Source organism: Muscardinus avellanarius (assembly GCF_963383645.1).
Source record: "Muscardinus avellanarius genome assembly, chromosome: 1".
Taxonomy (NCBI): domain Eukaryota; kingdom Metazoa; phylum Chordata; class Mammalia; order Rodentia; family Gliridae; genus Muscardinus; species Muscardinus avellanarius.
Window position 1 is genome coordinate 80601159 of NC_137786.1, and position 22462 is coordinate 80623620.

At 32.2% G+C, this 22462-nt stretch overlaps 1 protein-coding gene across 3 annotated transcripts in view; it reads left to right on the forward strand.

The window, feature by feature from the left end:
• The window catches only part of SLF1 (SMC5-SMC6 complex localization factor 1), a gene marked incomplete at both ends in the record, with an annotated part of 67045 nt that overhangs the window by 20510 nt on the left and 24073 nt on the right, over positions 1 to 22462 (forward strand). The window contains 9 exons of one of the 3 annotated variants that reach the window (XM_080695194.1): positions 3423 to 3566; positions 6017 to 6160; positions 6984 to 7127; positions 8921 to 9043; positions 10511 to 10564; positions 11419 to 11577; positions 12344 to 12507; positions 16963 to 17094; positions 17666 to 17831. In XM_080695194.1, the coding sequence (XP_080551320.1) occupies positions 3423 to 3566; positions 6017 to 6160; positions 6984 to 7127; positions 8921 to 9043; positions 10511 to 10564; positions 11419 to 11577; positions 12344 to 12507; positions 16963 to 17094; positions 17666 to 17831 (1230 nt within the window). The remainder of the gene's footprint in view (positions 1 to 3422; positions 3567 to 6016; positions 6161 to 6983; positions 7128 to 8920; positions 9044 to 10510; positions 10565 to 11418; positions 11578 to 12343; positions 12508 to 16962; positions 17095 to 17665; positions 17832 to 22462) is intronic. The other 2 variants (XM_080695195.1, XM_080695196.1) reach the window with 2 other exon arrangements.

The following is a 22462-nucleotide window of genomic DNA, read 5'->3' on the forward strand; positions in this document are numbered from 1 at the left end:
AAATTGAATTAAAAATAACTCATAAGATTATTTTATTTAACTGATTTGTAGTTTTCAGAAAGCTTCTGAGTAACAGGGCTATATTTAGTTCAAGGTTTTAGATACTTATTAAAGACGATTGCTGTACCTGGGACTGTGCAGTACACTAGGAATATGAAATGAATAAGATCACATATCAGCCTTTGAAGTGCTCTACTATTTAGTGTTTTAGAAATAACATGGAAACTATTAAACTCACAGCTCAGTGTGAGTTGTGCATTGATAGTGTAAAGGAATTCAGAGAAAGAAGAGACCAATATGTCTTAATTTTCTGACCCATAGAAGGCTTCATAGAAAGGAGAGGATACTAAGGAATACTTTTTTTTTTTTATGCCTAGTGAAGCAAAAAAATTGAATGAACCACGGTAGTCTTATGGAAACATACCTAGTGTAACAAAAAAAGACTGTTGAACTAGATTGATTAATTTGTGAACCACATTTATAACTTACTAGTTCTATGACCAGAGAAGTCATTTATACTGTGTCTTAATTCTTCTCTTTCTTTTCAGAAGTTAATACTTAATGCCGCTTTGCTTATTGTGATAATTAACAACTATTACTAGACAACAATAGTCAACAATTATTAATAATTAATATGAATATTAATTAACTTTATTAGTTAATAACAACTATTATTTAGTCTACAACTAATAGTTATTGACTGATTAGTATGTATCAGGCACTGTACTAAGCGTTTTATAGTCTTAGTTTTATTTAAACCTCATGACCCTGTGTGATATGTCTTATGGTTTCATGTATAGTTGGTGATACTGAGGTACAATGAGGTTAAATAGCTTGCCCAAGATTCTACAGCTGCATGTATTAGAGCAAAAACTTAAGGCTAAGCACTTAATAAATTTTGAGCCTTCTTCTCTTCAATCTGACTTTCCTAATTTCTTTCCTTTTCTCCATCTAGAGTTCTTTTAAAATTCTTTGAGCCGGGTGTGGCAGCACATGTTTGTAACCTCAGTAGCTGGGAGGCTGAGACAGGAGGATTGCAGATTTGAAGCCATCCTTAGCAACTTAATTATACCTTGTTTCAAAAATAAAGTAAAATAGGGCTGGGGATATAGCTCAGAGGTAGAATACCCCCCTGGGTTCAGTCTCCACTACCACACACAAAAAAAATATTCCCTGATAATCACTCATTATTTTCTTTGTGGGTAGTTAAGAAATACTAATTTGTATAAACAGTAGTGTAGGGTAATAATCATCAGATTACAAAATACTATGTAAAGATCAAAGTATATGTACAAGTTAAGAACCAAATAACACTCAAAAGACTCTTGTTCTTTACTTCGTTTCTCTGGTTTTCCATCCTTATGAATCCCATAATCTGTCTCATGAATTCATTCAAATTGTGAGACAAATGTCTTGGCTGGAATGAATCCTTGGTACCAAAGTTTATCAGTACTTAAGTTCAAAGTAGGAAATTGTGTTAAACATCTGGAACAGAATCTAGGCTAAGACCCATTGCCACAACAATGCTGTCCTGCCAATAGATAATAGAATAAGTTGCTGAATAAGCAAACCTTTACCCATTCTTTGATACGTAGCACTAGACTATATAAAATACACTAGACTTGTCTCTTCTTAGATTATATATGGAGACAGACATAAAATACCTGGTACTTAGTTGACACTAGAAATATATTTATAAAATAAGGAATAAAAATAAATACATTTCATAAGAATAGTTCTCCAAATGTCATAGTTTATGTGTCCCATTATGATTTTAAAATAGTTAACACACAGGGCAGTAGTATCATTTATCCACATTATCAGGCCACATATGGCATCTGAGAAAGACGTATAAGAAAATAATATGTTTCTTGCCTAGTTGCTGATAATAATGATGTCCCTTTGCATTCTTTGTAGCTGGAATCTTATGTGGGGTTAATTAATCTTGTGTTTTGAACATTTCTCAGTCTGGGCCTCTGAAGTTACCCTCCCATTGTCAACCATGTGAAATAAAAGCCATAGACTTACTTTCTTTCACATTATACATTATCCTTTAGTGTATTCAGTCATTCTTTCTTCAATAGGAAAGAATAAAAGTCCTTCTTTTTCTTAGTTTTCAATTTCAGTTTTCTGGGTTGTTGAAGAAATTTAGTCAGCTTCTCTCATGGATTGTTCTGTGGTTGAAGATTGCATCACTAAAGGCTCTCATACCTACCTAGGAAGCCCAGTATAAATGAGAAGGAACCAAAGATTACAATATAGGCCTTACCTCATTTTAATTTTTATTATAAATGTTCCCTTGGAGGATACTAATTCTCTAGTCTCTTGGTAAATGTAGTGAATCTTTGAACACTCTTTCAGAAATACATTTTGGGAAAATCATGATTTTACCTTTACTCACAGCTAATTTTTTAAAACTTCTAGAATTATATGTTTAGGCTTACATGTATTTTTTAAATTGGTAGGTAGTATATGAATCCAGTTTTAATTTTTTTGGCAAGAAAATTTTGTTTGAGATAGAGTGAAGTGAGGACAATTATTTTTGTTTGTTGTTTTTGCTGTTCGTTTAAAATAAGCCGGGCGTGATGGCACACGCTTGTAATCCCAGCATTCTGGAGGCTGAGACTGGAGTATCATGGTTTGCGGACAGCCTCAGCTACTTAGTGAGGCCTTCTGCAACTTACTGAGACCCTGTTTCAAAATAAAGAATAAAAAATAGAGCAGGGGGTGTAGCTCGGAGGTAGAATGCCCCTGGGTTCCATCCCCAAACCCACAATAAAAAAGAGCTGTGAATTATTGTTTATTTTCTACCTACCTTATTTGTAAGTGAGAAATACTATCAGTAAAAGAATGAAAAATAAGCAAAGAAGCAGTGTATCTGTAATCTCTAAAAAGTTTTAAAATCTGTATCATAACTTGAAATTGGACAGGAACAAGATAAAATGTTTTTGATTATTCACAAAAGGACTGATGTTATTGACTGATAAACCATTCCTTGAGACAAATAGAAGTCACTTTATTATTTAGAATCTTCACAGTTTTTATTTTTTTCTTAAAATGTGTTTTTTTTGTTTTTGTTTTTTTTTTTTTTTTTGTGCTACTGGGGTTCTTGGAAGCTCTTCTACCTCCAGGCTACACTCCAAGACCTATTTTATACTTTTTTATTTTTGGTCTTAAGACAGCGCTCCTGGCTTCGAACCTGCATGATCCTGTCTCCGCCTCCCAAGCCTGAGGATTACAAGTGTTCACCACCACGTCCAGCTCTTAAAAGGCTTTAATAAAGTTTAGATAACCTTTTTTTCAAGAGGGTGCATTTTACATACTATCAAGGTATTATGTAATTGAAGATTAATTTGAAAATCATAAAATATATGATGTTGAAATTACACTTAATTGTCCAAACCATTTTTACATACATATAGAAAGAAATTCAACATGATGAAGGTTCCCCAACCCATTCTGTTTGGACTAAACATAGCAATCAAGGAAAAAACAAAGATATCAGGAGAAATACAGGAGTTCTTGAAATGAAAGGTGCATTAAGAGAGACCATGTATGGAACCCAGGTAATATTTTTAGACTAAAAACTGCACATTTTTTGATTTTTCCTAAAGAATTGTTTGAGAGTCAATACATGGTGACAGTAACATGAATTTTGGAATCTGAAAGCTAGTATTTGAATACACTGTTTTTAGTTTACTAAGCATATTAGAAAATTGTTATATATCTCTGTTTTGAGACTTGTTGAAATAATGCTTATAAAAGCATACAGAGTTTCTAATATGTAGTACCTCTTCAAAACATACTGATTACTTAAAATTCCTTCCTATACATTCATATATATATATATATATGTCATATATTCATGTATTTTAACTGCATTGAAAACAAAGTTTAAAAAATAAAACAAATGGTGCTGGATATAGTGGTGCATGCCTGTGTTCCTAATACTTGGGAGGCTAAGACAGGAAGTTGGTGGGTTTGAGGCCAGCCTGAGTAACTTAGTGAGACTGTCTCAAAATATAAAAAGGGTTGAAGACGTAACTCAGAGGTAGAATGCTCCTTGAGTTCAATCTCTAGTATCTCTTTCACTCACCCCCACCCCCCGCGCGCGTGCGCGCGCACACACACACAAATGGATTTTTATTAACATTGGAAAACCAAAGAAAACAGAAAGGACTTTGAACTTAGAGCAGTGTGGCTAAGAATTATAATTTTTTTCTGAGATCAACAATGAACAAATAAATGACATTACTCAATTCTAGAAGAGTTAATGTTATTTTTAATTACATATTGTGTTTTTTTTTTGGTAGTCCTGGGGATTGAACTCAGATGCATTCTACTTCTGAGCTATAGCCCCAGTTCCATTTTTTATTCTTTATTTTGAAACAAGTTCTCACTTAGTTGCCGAAGGTCTCGCTAAGTAGCTGAGGCTGGCTGCAAACCTGTGATTCTCCTGTCTCAGCCTCCCACATACGGGGATTACAAGAGTGTGCTACCATGTTGGCCATATTGTCTTTTATAAAAGTCTATTAATTTATCAAATTATCATTAACAGTATTATTGTTAATTTAAATTAATATATTTTATACATAGAAAGAAACTCAAACTAGATTCTGTTTTTGCTATATCTTTTGTGTGTGTGTGTGTGTTTGTGTGTGTGTGTGTGGTTCTGGGGATGGAACCTAGGATTATTCTACCTCCGAGTTACACCCTCAACCCTATTTTTTATTCTTTATTTTGAAACGGTCTCACTGAGTTGCAAAGGGCCTCACTCACTAAGTAGGTGAGGCTGTTTTTGAATCACAATCCTCCTGTCTCAGCCTCCCAAATGCTGGGATTACAAGCGTGTGCCACCTCGCCCAGCTTCAATTGTTTTTTAAAAAGAATTTTTCAAAACAGGTTTGGAACTATTATATTGTGTAGTTTTCTAAGGAATTATATATTGCAAAACTTGACAAGCTTAAAATATTTTTGTATGTATTTTATTTGGCTTTTCCAAAGTACAGTTGTTATTTATATGACTTATAGGACTACTTATAAGTACTTTCTGTGATCACCTGTGCATGTTTTAATAAAAGGCTTATTTAGAATTTCTATATCTATTGAAGTGTTCAGTAAACTACTTTTAAATACAGGAAGGAATATAAAATAATGAAGTTATTAAAATATTTAGTTTTGAGCCGGGTGTGGTGGTGCACACTTGTAATCCCAGCATTCGGGAGGCTGAGACCGGAGGATCACAGTCCATGGACAACCTCAGCTACTTTGTGAGGCCCTTCGCAACTTAGTGAGACCCTGTTTCAAAATAAAGAATAAAAAATAGGGCAGGGGTTGTAGCTTGGAGGTTGAATGCTCCTGGGTTCCATCCCCAGACCCCCCCCCACACACACACACAAATTAGTTTTGGCTAAACATGGGGAAAATAATAAAATATAGATTTTTTAAAAAGATATGGAAGTTATTTGAATGACATCTGGAAGATTGCATATAAAAGCGTAGGTAGATTTTTTTTTTATTTTTATATTGGGGATTGAACCCAGAGGAATTCTGCCTCCTTGTTATACGCCCATCTCTTTTTACTTTTTATTTTGAAACAAGGTCTTAAAAAGTTGCTGAGGGTCTTGCTCAGAGGCTTGTACCTGCAATCCTTCTGTCTCAGCCTCTCTAAAAGTACTGGGGCTACAGGCATACACCACTGTACCTGGCTAGAACTTTATTTCTAAAATAAATTTCAAAGTAAAATGAGTGAACAAAATGGTTTGTAATACTCTTTACTCTGAATTTAGTTTACAAGTAAACTAAAATGTATATGTGAACTTACTTGAAAAAATGAACTAAAATATTCATGTTCTGTTTATTTTACTACAACCAAGGTGTAATTTGTTTTTCAGAGCTTTAAGTCTTATGTGTGTTTTACAGAATCTACCTTTCTGAGTTTTTCTGTTGTGACTTGTATTATTTTTATTAAGATTATATACTTCATAAATAATCTAATAATTTTTTAAACATGCAGAAAGAAATGCAAAATCAAGAAGATGTCAATGTTAGTTCTGTTTTGAGTGGACATCACAAAAAGGAAAAATTTAGAGATTCCAGTAAAGATTTGAATTTTGTTAAAATGCGAAATACCTTAGGAAGGCATACATACGGAAATCAGGTAAAATTACAAACTAAAAATTATTTATATTTGTAACCCCTTTTAAATTTACTCAGTATAATGTCATTCATAAAATTTCTTCCAAAATATGTCAAAAGTATTTATAAAACATTTGTATAGAGGTTCAAACAGAATATAAAATGAGTATATATCCACCAGCTACATAAAATAATAGCATTCCCAATTTATTAAAAACTCCTGCTATGTCATTTCCTAACCCTATCGTCTCTTTTCCATATAACACAGAAGTATCTTTTCTTTTAGAATTTATTTTCTTGCTTTTTATAGTTTTACTAGTTTGGTGAATCCCAAATAATATATTGTTTAGTTTGGCCTGTTAACATTTTGTAGTCCATGCTGTTTATAGACATTGTTTTGCTGGTGTATATATGTTTCCTTCTTTGGATATATCACAGTTATATCTGTTGATTCTTTTACTGTTGATAAAGTAGTTTTTCTTTTTGTTGGTTTAAGTTTTTGAAATATGAACAATTTTGCTCTGAACAGTTTGAATACTATCCTGTGTGACTCTTGGTAGACATATTTAGGAATTTCTCTGAACTTATGATATATTTCTACTAGTGGAATTGCTGGTTCATAAAGGTTGTACATGTTTAACTCTTCTGGATAATGCTCAACTATTTTATCAAATAGTTGCCAATATAAACCAATTCCAGGTATGGGTGAGATTTTTCTATTAGTTAGAATTTTATTTTTTAATATGGTATACTTGTGTAGTATGTCACTTTTTTGAGTCTATTTGGGGTTTTAACATATATAATTCTTACTGAGATTTGTTTAATTATGATCTAAATACCTGTAGAAGGAAACTAAGAAAAAAGGTGAAGATATTCAAAGGAATTATAGTTTGAGGAAAAAACGCAAAAAAGAAAGTGACTGCAAGAAAGACATCGAATATGACAAAATTCAAACTACCTTAAGAAAGCATGTATATTACAGAAATCAGGTAAAACTCCATAAACTAATCAATTTAATTTTTTTGGCTCTTCCTAATATAATCTAGACAGATAATCAAATTGTTATTATCATTTTTTTTTTTTTTTTTTTCGGGTCTGGATATAGAACCCAGGGGTATTCAACCTACGAGCTAAACCCTCTGCCCTATTTTTTATTCTTTATTTTGAAACCAGGTCCCACTGTGTTACAAAGGGCCTCATTAAGTAGCTGAGGCTGTCTGTGAACTGCGATCCTCCAGTCTCAGCCTCCCGAATACTGGGATTACAAGTGTGCACCACCACTCCCGGCTTATTATTATTTTCTGTTACAGTATTATCTCTATGTTTTATGAAAAAACTCCTCTTGAGTTAATTTGTGTAATAGTTATAGTTTTTGTCCAAAATAGTTATTTTTACATGAATACACAAGTAAATTTGAGTTAATATTAAAGATATTCAAATGAATTTTATTTTGTATAAATGTAACCAAAGAAAAAGAAACACGTTGTTGAAAAGAGACTGAATTTTATAAAATGAAAAAGAAAACTGTAAACTACATATTTATGTAGTTTAGGTAATACATTCTAATGTCATTTTATGTTTTTATCCCTTTTGTGGTATTATACAGACCATTTGTAATTAGAGTTTTTAATTTTTAATTTTTATAATGGTGCATTATAATTATACTTAGATTTAATGTGTTAAAAACATGTGTGTCACTATGAACTAAATTATGATGTGATTATAATGCACCAATAGAAGTATATAAAAGATACAATCATACATGTACACAGCTTTTTGTGTACTTCCATCCGCCTTCTACCTAGCCTCCTTCTCTTCCCCACAGAGTTACTGAGATTGGTAGTCTTTTAAGTGGTATTCTCTTCAGATAAATTACTACTAGAGTATAATTTTATTTTATATTCTAAGCTATAGCATGTTTATACAAATAAAAGATTTTTAATTGAAAAATCTGAAATCTAAAATATCCTAGAATCTGATAATTTTTAGAATCTGATGCATAGTGGAAATTTTTACACTTGACCTTATATGATGGATTGCAATAAAAATGCAGGCCAGGCTCATTAAAAATATGTAAAATTACCTTTAGGCTTCATATAGAAGAAGCATATAAAACATAAATGAGTTTTTGTTGTTGTTGTTGTTGTTGTTTTGTTTTTTGGTGGTACTGGGGATGGAACCCGTCTACCTCCGGGCTACACTCCCAGACCTATTTTATATTTTATTTGGAAACAGGGTCTCTTAAGCTAGTGAGGCTGGCTTCGAACCTATGCGATCCTCCTGTCTCTGCCTCTCAAGCACGGGGATTACAAGCGTGCACCACCATGCCTGGGCATAAATGAGTTTTATGTTTAGACTTGGGTCCTATCCTCAAGATACTTCATTATTTTTATGCAAATATTACAAAATCTGAAACATTTCTGGTCCCAAGCATTTCCAGTAGGAAATACTCAACCTTTATCCATATATTCAGAAGGACCTTGAGATAAAGGTAAACTCATTATGTGAGCACCGCAACAAAGAAAAACAGGTTTTAGGAAAGAGAACAGGTTAAAGTGGAAAGTACTTTAAGAAGTTACAGAAGTGCATATCAGATAAAACTTTCCAAAATTGAAGTTTGGGTTTTAAGCTCTTTGTATTTCATAATTTTGATAAATTATTGTGAGAATCTTTGCTGTAGTTAGCATTATGTGAATTTGTTCTTATATTGTCTATTAATGATATCATTTATATTGACACCATCTTTAGTGCATTCTTTTAAAGCTCTTTTATACATATACAGAAAGAAATGAAGACTTCTTTTTTTGCTAATTATGCCAAAGAATCCAAAACCAATAATATCAGGACAGATGTGGATATCATTGAAATAAAAAATGCCTTAAGGAAGCACATATATAGAGCTCAGGTAAAGCTGTACTCTTAAGAATTTTGTATACTTTAATATCTTTCTCTGTTGTAATCAACACACACACCTACAATTTATTTTATACTTAATATGTCAAGATAATTTTCTTAGTTTATTAATCTACTAGAACAGTAATATATATTGAGTAAATATGCTAAATTCTCCTATTTATACATCAAAACTGTCACAGATAAGTTGTGTTTTTAGACTGCTATAACTTTTTGATGGATGATTGATAGATAGTTTGATACTTTATATTTCAGTGCAGTTGTTTGCACTATGACTTTTGACCTCTTGGGGTGTTTTGGCTGTTGTTCTTTTTTCCCCTTCGGTACTAAGGATTGAGCCTAGAGGAATTCTACCTCTAGACTACACCCCCAACCCAATTTTATTTCTTTATTTGGAAACAGGGTCTCAATAGGTTTCTGAGAGCCAAGACTTGCTACGTTGCCAAGGCTGGCTTTGAACCTATGATTCTCCTATCTCAGCCTCTCTGGTTACTGGGATTATAAATGTGGGCCACCACAGCTGGGATTCTGAGGGGTTTTAAAAAATTATTCCTTGGAGCTGGGTGTGGTGGCTCACGCTTGTAATCCCAGCATTTGGGAGGCTGAGACCGGAGGATTGCGGTTCGTGGACAGCCTCAGCTACTTAGTGAGGCCCTCTGCAACTCAGACCCCGTTTCAAAAATAAAAAGAATAAAAATTAGGGCAAGGGCTGTAGCTCAGAGGTAGAATGCCCCTGGGTTCCATCCCCAGACCTGCACAAAAAAACAAAAAAACAAAAAAAAAAATTATTCCTTGGTAAATTATCCAGCTTTTTCTTATTTTTAATGTGAGTGCAACTCTCTTTCAGCTTTAAACAGAGTAGAAGCCAAAGATTTGTTATTTTCATTCTTTTGTTAGTAACAAGTTTGAACGTATTTTATACTTGCCATTCATACTTTCTTTCATGCCATATACCTATTCATTCTCTTTTTCTATTTGATTGTTTTATATTTTTATTTCTAGAACTTTCTAGAATCAAGATCTTATATCTTTATTATATTTTTGGAGGTGTTTTTCTAGAATCTTTTTAAAAATATGCAATTAAAGGAAAATTTTATATGTGATTATGTGTAATAGATGACTGACTCCCCCCTAAAAATGTTTCTCATTTATATTTTTAATTATTAGTATATTAAGGACAGTAGGACTCTTCAGGTCTTCAAAGTGAAAATGACCTTACCTTTAAGTTATTTTAATTTAGAAAGAGAAAATAGAGAAATGTTAGTATTCATGAGAATGCTATTACCCTAAAATGATGAAAGTTACTAATTTGAGCAGACATCAGTATCAGATTAATTATAGCTATTAATGTGTTCCTGAATCTGTTTTGTATGTTTGGCCAGGATTTTGTGCTATGTAAGCTGAAATGTATTTTTCAACCTAGAATGTTAAATTTAATTATATGGTTGCTGTTTTGCAGGCTGTCAGATACAACTGCCTTAGAATAGATAAACAACCAGTGTACAATGTAGAGGTAAGGGGCTTCGAGTAGGGTGATGATGGGGGCAAAAAAGAAGCTTTATCTTTTGTTATTTTAGTTATTTTTTACTTAAAGGAATGTATTACCTGTACAACAAAGCTTTCTATCAAATTTGAAATGTAGTTTCTCTAGTTCAAAAGAAAAAGGAAATTCCATGCAGTTGTAAAAACCAATGTTAAGAATTAAAAGCTTACCTTGTGCTTATGAATCAGATGAAGTATATATCCTTGTTCTAACATTTCATAAATTTCATATGTTCTACTTTCAGTGTAAATTCTTGATATATTCAAAGTATGTTATTTTCTGTATATCATTATTTATTCTTAAAAATTTGTTGTTGTTTTTTCATGTAGTTTTTTTAGCTTTCAACTAACTCTGAGTAGTTATTTTATTTTTTAAAGTATATTCACCATGTGGATTTTGTGAAACTCTTAGTGTTATATTAGTGTACATCCTTAGAGTGATTTTTTTATTATTTAATAATTACCACTTTTTGTAAATATTGATTGTGCCTGATGATATATTAAAATATTTACAATATCTTAATATAGTTTACTTCCAAGTTGAAAAGAGAACCATCCTTTTAAAGATTTTCTTTTGAAGTTAGTGCTTCCTCAGTATTCATACTAAAGCAAATGTAAATAATAAACATAATAATTTATATTGCCTTCTAGTTTAAAACACAGACATACACATCCTTTTTGAATCACATCATAACCCTATCAACTAGTGAGGGTAGGAGTTGTCTTTATTTTACAAATAAGGAAACTAAAGTTTTCTACTAATTCATGATTCAATTCCAGAATTTCACTTTCTTTTTGAGTAATAAAAAAAGCCCTTTTTTTAAGGTTAAAAATGGTGAATTTCCTAGAGGCATATTAAATTTAATTGAAAGTCTCATAGAAGGACAGTTTTTTAAAGAAGCAATTGAGGAACTTTCTTCTTTACAAGCACATTATATCCCTCCTGTATGCCTTCTTCATGCTCTTCTAGAGAACGTTCTTCAGGTAAGAGCAGTCTTACAGGTTTATAATCTTTTTTCTAAGAATGCTAAAATATGAATATTTTCTCATTTTTGTAAGCTTATAGTTTATTTTCTCTTTTCAAAAGTGTTTTCCCCTCATTTTACTAGGAAATATAGTGCGTATTTGTTGCCACTTTTTCTATATTTTAACTGTAGTCAGGCACTACTGTGAGTGCTTTAGCTAACTTTTCTTTGGGTAAAATGATTTTTCACATGAGAATAAATTAGCTAACATTAAAACCAAAATACAGTGATGTAGAATGCCATTTGCTAAACTACTCTTTTAGTACATTGATAGTAATAATTTTTATTGACAATAAACAGAGAGAATGAACATATTCCTTAGAAAACCAGTAGGAAAAGCTATTGAAAAGTACATTTCTGATTGTGTTCATAAAGGTGCTGTTTGTAATCAAGCCATAAGCTCTGTATGTGGTGATAAGTGAAAATGTTGCAGGAGAAAGTTTTTTTAGGTGAAATTTGGGACTTCTTTTTCTCACTATAACAATGAAAAGAAAAATGTGTGTTTCATATAAGTTAGTTTTAATAGTTAACATTACTAATTTGTAGATACTTATTTAGAATGTGCCTCTCAGTTGTAGTATTTAAATATCTGTGACATTTCTGTCTGAACATTTATATGTGATAAGAAAGGCCAGAGTTGTTATTCTAGTGTTAGATTGGATTAACTGGTAAAATTGTGCTTTAAACTATTGTGTTTTACTTACTTGTTTATTTTTAAATAATAGGATAACATAGATACATTTTCTGGTCGATACTTTCATGTATTGTCAGCTCTTCTTCACCTGCATCCTCCTTGGAAGTCCCCAGCCATGTCAAGATATTACTTAGAATTGTTTCAGTGTCCAACTTGTATGAAAGGAGCCTGGTCTTTAGTAGAAGTACTTATCAGGTAAGGAATTTCACATGTGAAAATGCTAAATTTAGTTTTGCGGTTGTTATACAGTATGTTTTAAGTAATTATAAAAGAAGTATATTTCTAATTTTAGAAAAATATCTGTAGTGTATTTGTGGGTTTTTCATTGTAAAACTCATAAAAAGAAGAAGTCTATGTTGGTCATGTTTGTAACTATTTAAAAAAAGTTCAGTGGATACATAAAATGAACTTTCAAGGAAGCTTGTTTTAACTTTTAAATAAAATTAATAAATTTGCATGTTATCAGAAGGTTATTCATTAGCCGGACATGGTGGCACATGCTTGTAATCCCAGTACTTGGGAGGTTGAGACAGGAGGATTCTATGTTCATGGCCAGCCTCAGCTACTTAGTGAAGCCTTCAGCAACTTAGTGAAACCCTGTTTCAAAATAAGGAATAAATAGGGCTGGAGGTGTAGCTCAGAGGTAGTATCCCCCTGGTTTCCATCTTCAGTACCACAAAAAAAGGTTATTCATTTATTGAATATGTGTATTATCAAATTGTCATCAATGATTATAGATTTTTGTAACTATATAAAAGATATATATTTTGGAGTCTGCATGTCTACACGTTATCATCTTAGACCTTCATTTGTCTTTAAAATGTTACTATCTCCAATGAGCTTTAGTGTTATAAGTGGTTGATATAGCTGCCTTCCAAATGTTACTGTCTTCACAAATTTTATTTCTCCTTTCTTCCTATGCTGAACTAATCATTTTCCCATTTCTACACTGGTAGTTCTTTGTATTTGATCATCCTTCTTTGGGAAGATCTTTCACTTTTATCTAAGTATTCAGTTTTAGAAGGTTCCTGGTGGTGACAATTGACTAGCCAAGCAAAGGCTTAGACTTTTGTCAACTCTTTGAGATGATAAGATTGACCTACCTTCTGGATAGTTGTGCTATATTTGAAATGAGCTAATTTGCTAGCAAGCATACATTTATTTATTCTTTCAACAAATGTTTACTGAATACATACTTCTTGGGAGCCAGACACTATGCTCCACTTCATAGATAAAAATAAAAATAAAATTATAGTTCTTGTTCTTTGAAGGTTGGAGAGATGTAAGCAAAAATATAAGCACAACAGTACCCACACAGCATAGGGATAGAATGGAGAAAATATGCTTCATATGACTAGCATCCTTCCTAATCTCCAAATCTGTTCTGTCACTCCTTTTGACTTAGTTAAAATTTCTGTTATTACTTATATAAACTGTTGTAGTTGCAGCTATATTGATTGTGATTCTACTTCATTCCCTTTAATTTGTTTTCCAAGGTGCCTCAGTATGCTCTGTCCAAAGTAATTTTGTCACTTCCTAGATTAAAGTCTTTTATTGAGACTCACACAGCACTTATAGAAGACAGTTCAAATTCCCACCAGCAGTGTAAGAGTTCCTCTTTCCCCACATCCTCGCCAGCATTTGTTATTTGATTTCTTTATGCTTGCCACTCTGGTTGGAGTTAGATGGAATCTCAGCGTAGTTTTGATTTTCATCTCCCTGATGGCTAATGATGTTGAATATCTTTTCATGTATCTACTGGACATTTGTATCTCTTTTTTTGTGAAGTATGTATTCAATTCAGTTGCCCATTTCTTGATTGGGCTATTTGTTTTGCTAGTATAGAGTCTTTTGAGCTCTTTATATATTCTGGATATTAGCCCTCTATCAGTCTTTTGAGCTCTTTGTATATTCTGGATATTAGCCATCTATCAGTTCAGCCACTATGGAGATTAGTGTGGAGATTCCTTAGAAAACTGGGAATGGATCCAACATATGATCCAGGTATACTACTCTTGGGTATCTTTGCAAAGGGGTTGAAATCAGAGAACTGCAGTAACATATACATACCCATGTTCATAGCAGTACAATTTGTAATAGCCAAAATATGGGACCAACCTAGGTCTCCATCAACAGTTGAATGGATTACAAAATTATAGGAAATACACACAATAGAATTCTACTCAGCTATAAAGAAAAACAAAATGATGTCATTTGCAAGAAGATGGAAAGACCTGGAGAACATTATGTTAAGTGAGATCAATCTGCCCAAACTAGGAACTATTAGGAATACCAGAGGGACTCCAGATAACGGAGGAGAAACCTCAGCAAAGCCGAAATGGAAGGGTAGGAGAGGAGGCAGGCTGAGGTTGATTAGTGGAGGTGCTACATCCAAATATGTTTAAAAGTATGAATGTAGCATGGTTAACCTGGACACCACTCATTGTTGAAAGGGGAAAGGGGAAGTGGGCCGGGGGAGAGGGCACCAAGCACAGTCTGAATGTATGCCATTTTCAGTATGATCCACATAAAAATAATTAAAAAAAGACAGTTCAAATTCAAAACATGTAAAGTTCTTCATGATTGATTGATTGATTGATTTTTTGGTACTGAAGATTAAACCCAGGAGTATTTTAATTCTGAACTATACCCCCAACCCATTTTATTTTTGTTTTGAAATAAGGTTTTCCTAGGTTGCTGAGCATCTCACAAACTTGCTGAGCCTGTACTTGAACCTATGCTCTTCCTGTATGCGCCTCCAGAGTACAGGAATGTGCCACCATGTCCAGCTCCCTTCATGATTTAGCTCTTTTTGTGTGTGTGTGTGTGGTACTGGGGTTCCTGGAAGCCCTTCTTCCTTCGGGCTACACTCCCAGACCTATTTTTACATTTTTATTTGGAAACAGGGTCTCCTAAACCAGCGCGCGCGGCTGGCTTCGAACCTGCGCGATCTTCCTGTCTCTGCCTCCCAAGCGCGGGGATTACAAGCGTGCGCCACCACGCCCGGCTATGATTTAGCACTTTTAATTGTCTATTCTTATCTTCATTTTCCTAAATATGCCGAATGAATAATTTCAATTTCCTATCCCTTTGCTCTCATTTTTTCTCTGCCTACAAATATATTCTTATTCCTGCTGCCTAACAAACATCTGATCAACTTCTCATTATCCTTTCAAATGCAGCTTAATTGCTCCTTCCTGACTCTTGCCTTTTCCTTTAAGTTTGCTGCCCATATCAGCCTGTGACTTTCTTAAGAGCAGATATTCAGTCTTAAACATCTCCATCTCCATTGTTTAATATAATGTCTAGGATATAATAAATATTTAATCAGTTTGGATTAATTAATCAATGCTAAAGTAGATGGAATTGGGCAGCATGAAAGTAGCCTTTTTTTTTTTTTTGTAGTACTGAGGATTGAGCCCAGAACATTCTACCATTGAGCTATACCCCAGCTCTAATTTTTTTTTAACTTTCTTGAAAATCTTTAATCCTCCTCTTTTAGCCCCCCAGTACTGTGTTTATAGGTGTGCATCACTATGACCAGCAATAGTATACTTTTTATTGGACAGAAATTCCTAGATTTTATTTCAAAATATTGGGCTCACTGGGAATTGAGCCCAATGTTTTAATAAAAGTTTAAATTATCTGGGTGATATTAATTTCTCTGTTTGTACATATATTTTAAGGATTCCATGATACATGTTTTCTAAAAGGAAATGAAAACTATATTGTTTATCTCTGGAAGATTTCAGATAGGCTAAATATCTAAATGGTGATGGATCTTATAGAACAGACTCAAATATTAAATGCATAGTTACATTTAATAGCTAATAAGGACTCTTCTAATCTGAGAAGGTATTCAAAACAAGACAGTGAATGTGGAGACAAAGTTATAGGTATGTTGTTGATATAACTGATATGAAAGTTGGGAGATCGTAATACATCTTAATATCTAATCTCTACTCTTATGAGTCTTAGAGTTCATCAAAAATCTTAGGTTCTATTTAAAAATATATTACTGAACTGTGCTATCCAACCCAGTAGCCAATAGTAACATGTGAATATTTATATTTACATTTAGTTAACATGACATATTTAAAAATTCAGGTCCTTAGGTGCATAGCCACATTTCATCTGTCTAGTAGAACATATTTATCATTGTAGAATGTTCTGTTAGACTACCCTACAATAGAAGATAGAAAATACTGAATATTTTTAAAAATGTAGCCTTAAGTAATCTTTATTTACTAAATAATGAAAAAAACAATCCTGGATAAGAAAGATTTTAGTGGGTATTACAGACTGATAGTATAACTTGTCATTTGAATTAAAAGGACTTCAGGAAATTCCAGTTTTTCTTATCAAAGTAAAATAAAGAGCACAAAGAGAGAATACCTGTGATTGTTAAATATAACCATTGACAGAGAAATTAGATCTGTATAATTAAGAATTAAGTAATCATGAGATATTGGACATGGTTTAATTTTTAAAGGAAGAAAATATGTTATTAATACAGATTTATTAAGCATATTCTGTATGTTGTTGAAGAGAATTTTATTAAAATTAAAATGCTACTCTAAAAACATTTTGTCCACAAGTCACTCTGTGATTTTGCTTGTATATTATAGATTTTTTTGGTTTGTCTTTCAGGTCTTGCCTTTTCAATGAAAGTTTTTGTCATCAGATTTCAGAAAATATTATTGGCTCTAAGGTCCTTCACCTTACATTGCTCAAATTTTTCTTTAATTTAGTTGAAAGTGAAGTGCGGCATCTGAGTCAAAAGTAAGTTTTAAACTCCCCCCAAAAACCCACAGTTTTCTACATCTACTGTTTTTATGTATTATTTTTATAATCATTTGCAGAGATATTTCTAAAATGTCATCTCTTTTCTATTTGAAGGTAGTTTTACTTTAAAAACATTTTCAGACACCATCCAGTGACAGGAAGGCTTACATAACTTTTCTCAGTTCATATTTTTATTTCTTGCTCTTTTTTTGGATAGATAGATAGTATGCTTTTGTGTTTCAGGATTGATATATTTTCAAATTTTTTAGTAAATAAATGCTCAAGGAAAAAACACTAGTTTTAAAAAGCTCTGACTACAATACCTATGATAACAATTTTTGCATGGTCTAAACTTGAAAGACTAAGATGTTTATGTTAATGGTGATTTTTTTAACTAAGGCTAGTTTTTGTATTTTTGTCCTTTATTATAGGTATATGCTGTAACCTTTATATTATATCCTTTTATATTCAGAAATTTCTAGCATTTTTTTGTTTTAACAAGAGATGTGCTTAATAACTCATGATTAAACTGGGCATAGATGTTTACTTTTTATTCATATTTTCATAGGTTATATGACTGGTCAGATTCTCAGAATCTGAAAATAACAGGAAAGACAATTCTTCTTGAAATCTTTTGGTCAGGAAGTGAGACCTCTGGACTTTTGACCAAGCCAGTAAATATGCTTTTGGAATGGACAATATATTCTCACAAGGAAAAATGCAAGTCTAATGATGTAAGTAACATTCATTTGCAAATGAATAATGATCCATGTAAAAAAATATAGTTGGTCTTCTTTAACTGTAGCTCTTCATCTATAAATTCAGTCAACTGCAGATCAAAAATATTTGGAAAAATGCATCTGTATTGAATATGTATAGGCTTTTTTTCTTATTATTCCCTAAACAATAAGGTATAAGAACTGATTACATAGTATTTAGAATGTATTAGATATTATAAGTAATCTAGAGATGATTTAAAATACATGGGAGCACATGTCTAACTTATATGTGCATATTTTGTGCCATTTTATATAAGACAGTGGAGTATCCATAGATTTTGATATCTCTAGATTTTAGTATCACTTGAAAAAACAAAAATGAGCCTAAAATATCATTATTTTCTATTGTTTTTATTCTTTTTAAGGTAAAAGGTCTTTAGAAGCTAATTTCTTCATCTCTCATTTGGATATAATAACTAGGAGCAATTATTTGCTGAAATTTGTAGTTAATTATCATTCTAAAGCTTTTACTTGTATATATTTCAGTTCATAAGGAACTATGATTTAAAAAAAAAACATTGAGTCAATCTATACAGTATTGCCGGTGCTACAATAAAATTTGTTTGTTTGTTTGTTTGTTTGGTGGTACTGGGGTTCCTGGAAACCCTTCTACCTCTGGGCTACACTTCCAGACCTATTTTATATTTTTTTATTTGGAAACAGGGTCTCTTAAGCCAGCGCGGCTGGCTTCGAACCATCGGGATCCTCCTCTCTCCGCCTCCCAGGCGCTAGGATTACAAGCGTGCGCCACCATGCCCGGCTAAATTTTGTTTGTTTTTAAAAGTGCCTTTCTGAATCTTAAAAATTGTTTCTTGAGATATTTCTTCATAATTAGATTTTGTCAGTCATTAGTAATTTATCATTGTGATTTAAGTATATTATCTATCTGTAATACAACTAGAAAAATTAAATGTATAAAACATGCAAAGTGCCAAACTTGGTTCTAACATAAGGATAAATGAATATTTAGATAGATTTGCGGTGTATATAGAGAAGGTTTATTGATATATTAGTAGGATATACATTGCCCTATTAATAGGGTTTATATTTTGAATATAAACTCTTAGTGTGTCTTATCTGTTGCATATGTTTTCAGAGTCTATCCATATTTTTTAAAAAAAACTTTTTATGGTGTCATTCAATTCCAGAATATTGAACTATCATAAATTCTTGGTGACCTTCTCCCTATACACCTCAAATTTATCTAAATTACTAATGACTGACAAAATCTAATTATAAAGAAATATCTCAAGAAACAATTTTTAATATCCAATAAGGCACTTTTAAAAACAAACAAAATTTATTCAATTTATTTATTATTGGTTTATTGACATATTAGTAGTCACCAAGAATTTATTATAGTCTGTTCAATATTTTGGAGTTGAATGGCACCTTAAAAGGTTTTAAAAAATATGGGATAGACTCTGAAAACATATTGCAACAGATAAGACACACTGAGAGTTTATATTCAAAATATAAACCCTACTAATAGGGCAATGTATCTCCTACTAATATGTCAGTAAACCAAATAGAAAGTGAACACAGGTTAGTAGACAATTCGTGGACAAGAAATACAAACTGTTTAATCTTTCTGTTAATTGTAGAACATGAAATTTTTGAAAGTACATTTGTATACTAAGCACTTACACCCTAACTACTCTGCTGAGCACTTTTATACATTATCTCATTTATTCTTTATAGTATCCTATGAGTTAGAACTGTTGGTTTTGATCTTCTCATTTTGTGGGTAAGAAAACTGAAAATCAGAAAGCTTTAATAAAGAAATTGAATCTTTTTATCCTTAAAACCCAAGCCTTGGGATCAGGTCTTTATGATACTGTCTTCATTGTTAGATTAATTAGAATACCATTTTGTCTCCTTGCTTATAATACCTTTAAATGATTTATAATATTGTTGATTAAGATACAGTAAAAAAGTTTATTCTTTAGGAGGGAAATGTAGCATCTATCAAAATTTCTTATTCACATATGTAATACCAATACTTGAACATAAACAAATGAATGCATAAGAATGTACCATAGCATTGTACTCAAATGATGTGAAGTTGGTAATAATTTCCTAAGTCTTAGTAATAGTGAAATTATTAAATTACATACACGTTTTCTCTGCTACTCTGTACAGTTGTTACTGAAGGATGAATTCCATCTAGATAAGTTGACAAAGAATTTTATCTATTGCATATTAACTAAAGGGGGATTACAGAATATTTTTGTAATAAAATTATACTAGTGTATAAAGACAAAACGTAGTGTGTAGCAATATACTGTGGCATATTCTGGGTAAATAGTATTATTTACCTCTTTAAAACAATCTACCTTTGAGGCTTTATTGTCTACTTCTTTGTGTTATATCATTAATTTCTACTCTTTTTAATTCTTTCCTTATTTCCTATATAATAAATGTTTGTTTGACTCGTTTGTTCGTTTGGTACTGGGGATTGAACCCAGGGATATTCTGTCTCCAAGCTATACCCCCAGCTCTTTTTTTTTTTTTTTTTTTTTTTTTTTTGGTCTGTTTTTGAAACAGGCTTCTCTAGGCTGCTGAGAGTCTCACTAATTTCCTGAGGCTGTCCTGAACCTGATGTCTCTGCCTCCCAGTGCTGGGATTATAGGCATATACTTTATTTTGTTTCTAATACATAATTACCTTTGAAATACAATTCGACCTTCATTTCATAGATTTGATACTTCAGTGTAGGATGCCCTTATTTTTCAAGTATTTTCTATTGTCAGTTTTGATTTTTCTTATGATCCAAGAGATATTTTAAAAGGACTTTTTAAATTTTGAATTTTAAAAAGTATCCAGGTGAAGTGGCTTATGCCTGTAATCCCAGTACTTGGCATACTGAGACAAAAGAATCACAGGTTTGAGCCTGACTCAGCAACTTAGTGAGACCCTATTTCAAAAATAAAATAGGGCTGGCAGTGTGCCTCAGAGATAGTATCCCACTGGGTTCAATCCCCAGTACCACAAATGAAAATAAATAAAATTTAAAAGTGAATTAAGTTGTTGTTAAAGTAGATAGGTTTTGTTTGTTTGGCTATGCTTTTCTGTTTATTTCTAGTAGTAAATTATAATTAAAAATACGCCTTATGTGGTTTCGGCTTTCTAGATTTGCCAAACTTTTCTTCTGGGCCCCTTATAAGATTAGGGGCTGGAATATGTTTTCTGTGTGTTTTACAGTATTTGCTGTCACCTACTGTATCAAACCTAATAATTGTTTTAATCAGCTCTTCTGAATCTACATTAGATTTTCTCTACCTGTTTAATATTTTTACAGTTTCATATACATATATACATATATATGTATGTATATATACATACATATACATATATGTATGTATATATACATATATATACATATGTATGTATATATACAGACACATGCACACATATACATATACATACATACATGATATATGCCATTCTGTTTTTCAGGATTGCTGCATTATCTAATTGCTATTTATACCATTAATACTAGTTAGGTAAGATTTTCTTCAGAGACAGTAAACATGAATAGTTAAGAATGAAGAGTTACGAAGTCTGTTCTCTCTTAAGGAAAACTCTTAGGTAGCTTTATTTTTTTCTTCAAATATTTCCTCAGTTCTATTTCTTTCTCCTCCTCTATTTAAATTCCAATTAAATTTATATTGCCCTTTCTCGTCATGTCCTTTGTGTTTTACGTGTGTGTGTGTGTGTGTGTGTGTGTGTGTGTGTGTGATTATTTTCTATTCTTGGAGCATTCCTAATAGGGTCTTTTCATCTAATTTTTATTTTACTTGTTCTTTTAGCTGTATCTAATAGGTTGTTTAACATGTCCATTGCATTTTTAAGTTTTAAATTTTTTTTCTAGCACTAGACTTTTAGCTCCTTGCTATGACGTTTTTATGGTCTGTAGTACACTACAAAATTTTCCAAGTTTTATTTTGTCTTTGAACATGGCACTAATAGTTATTGTAGAATCTATGATGTATTGTTTTCTATCTAAAGTTTTTATAGGTCTGTTTTTGTTGTTTCTTTTCTTCTCCTGTGCTTTTTATTTTCTCTTGTGAACTAGTTATCATTTGCTGTGTGTTCTAAATTGCATTTGGAAAATTATGTGTAGAAACAATTTGGCAATGATCAAAATACTTTCCAAGAGAGTATCCATTCTCTTCTGTCAAGTGCCTACATGTATTACCAGACAAGGACTACCCTAAAGCAATGCCTGTCTGAGGGACTTTGTATAGTCTAGTGAAGTAAAAGGCTACAAATACATGTAGTTTTGCTTTTGATTCACTCCGTCTTAGGACAAGTGAGGCCCTTCAGGGTCTTAGTCTATTTAGGTGTTAGGCTCTGACATTTTTTAACCTTTTCCCTAGATTCAAAAACCATAGTTCTGACTCAGCTTCTTTTTGATGAGATCAGCAAAACTCAGAAAAAAGTCAGTTAGTTTTGAGTGCCTTCCTAGGCTTTTACATTTTCTTAAATCTTGGTCTAGCAATTGCTCATAACTAATTGTCTCTTTTTCAGATGATGTTTTGTCTATCTCATCCAACATTTTTAGCTTTCTAGAAATGGATTCA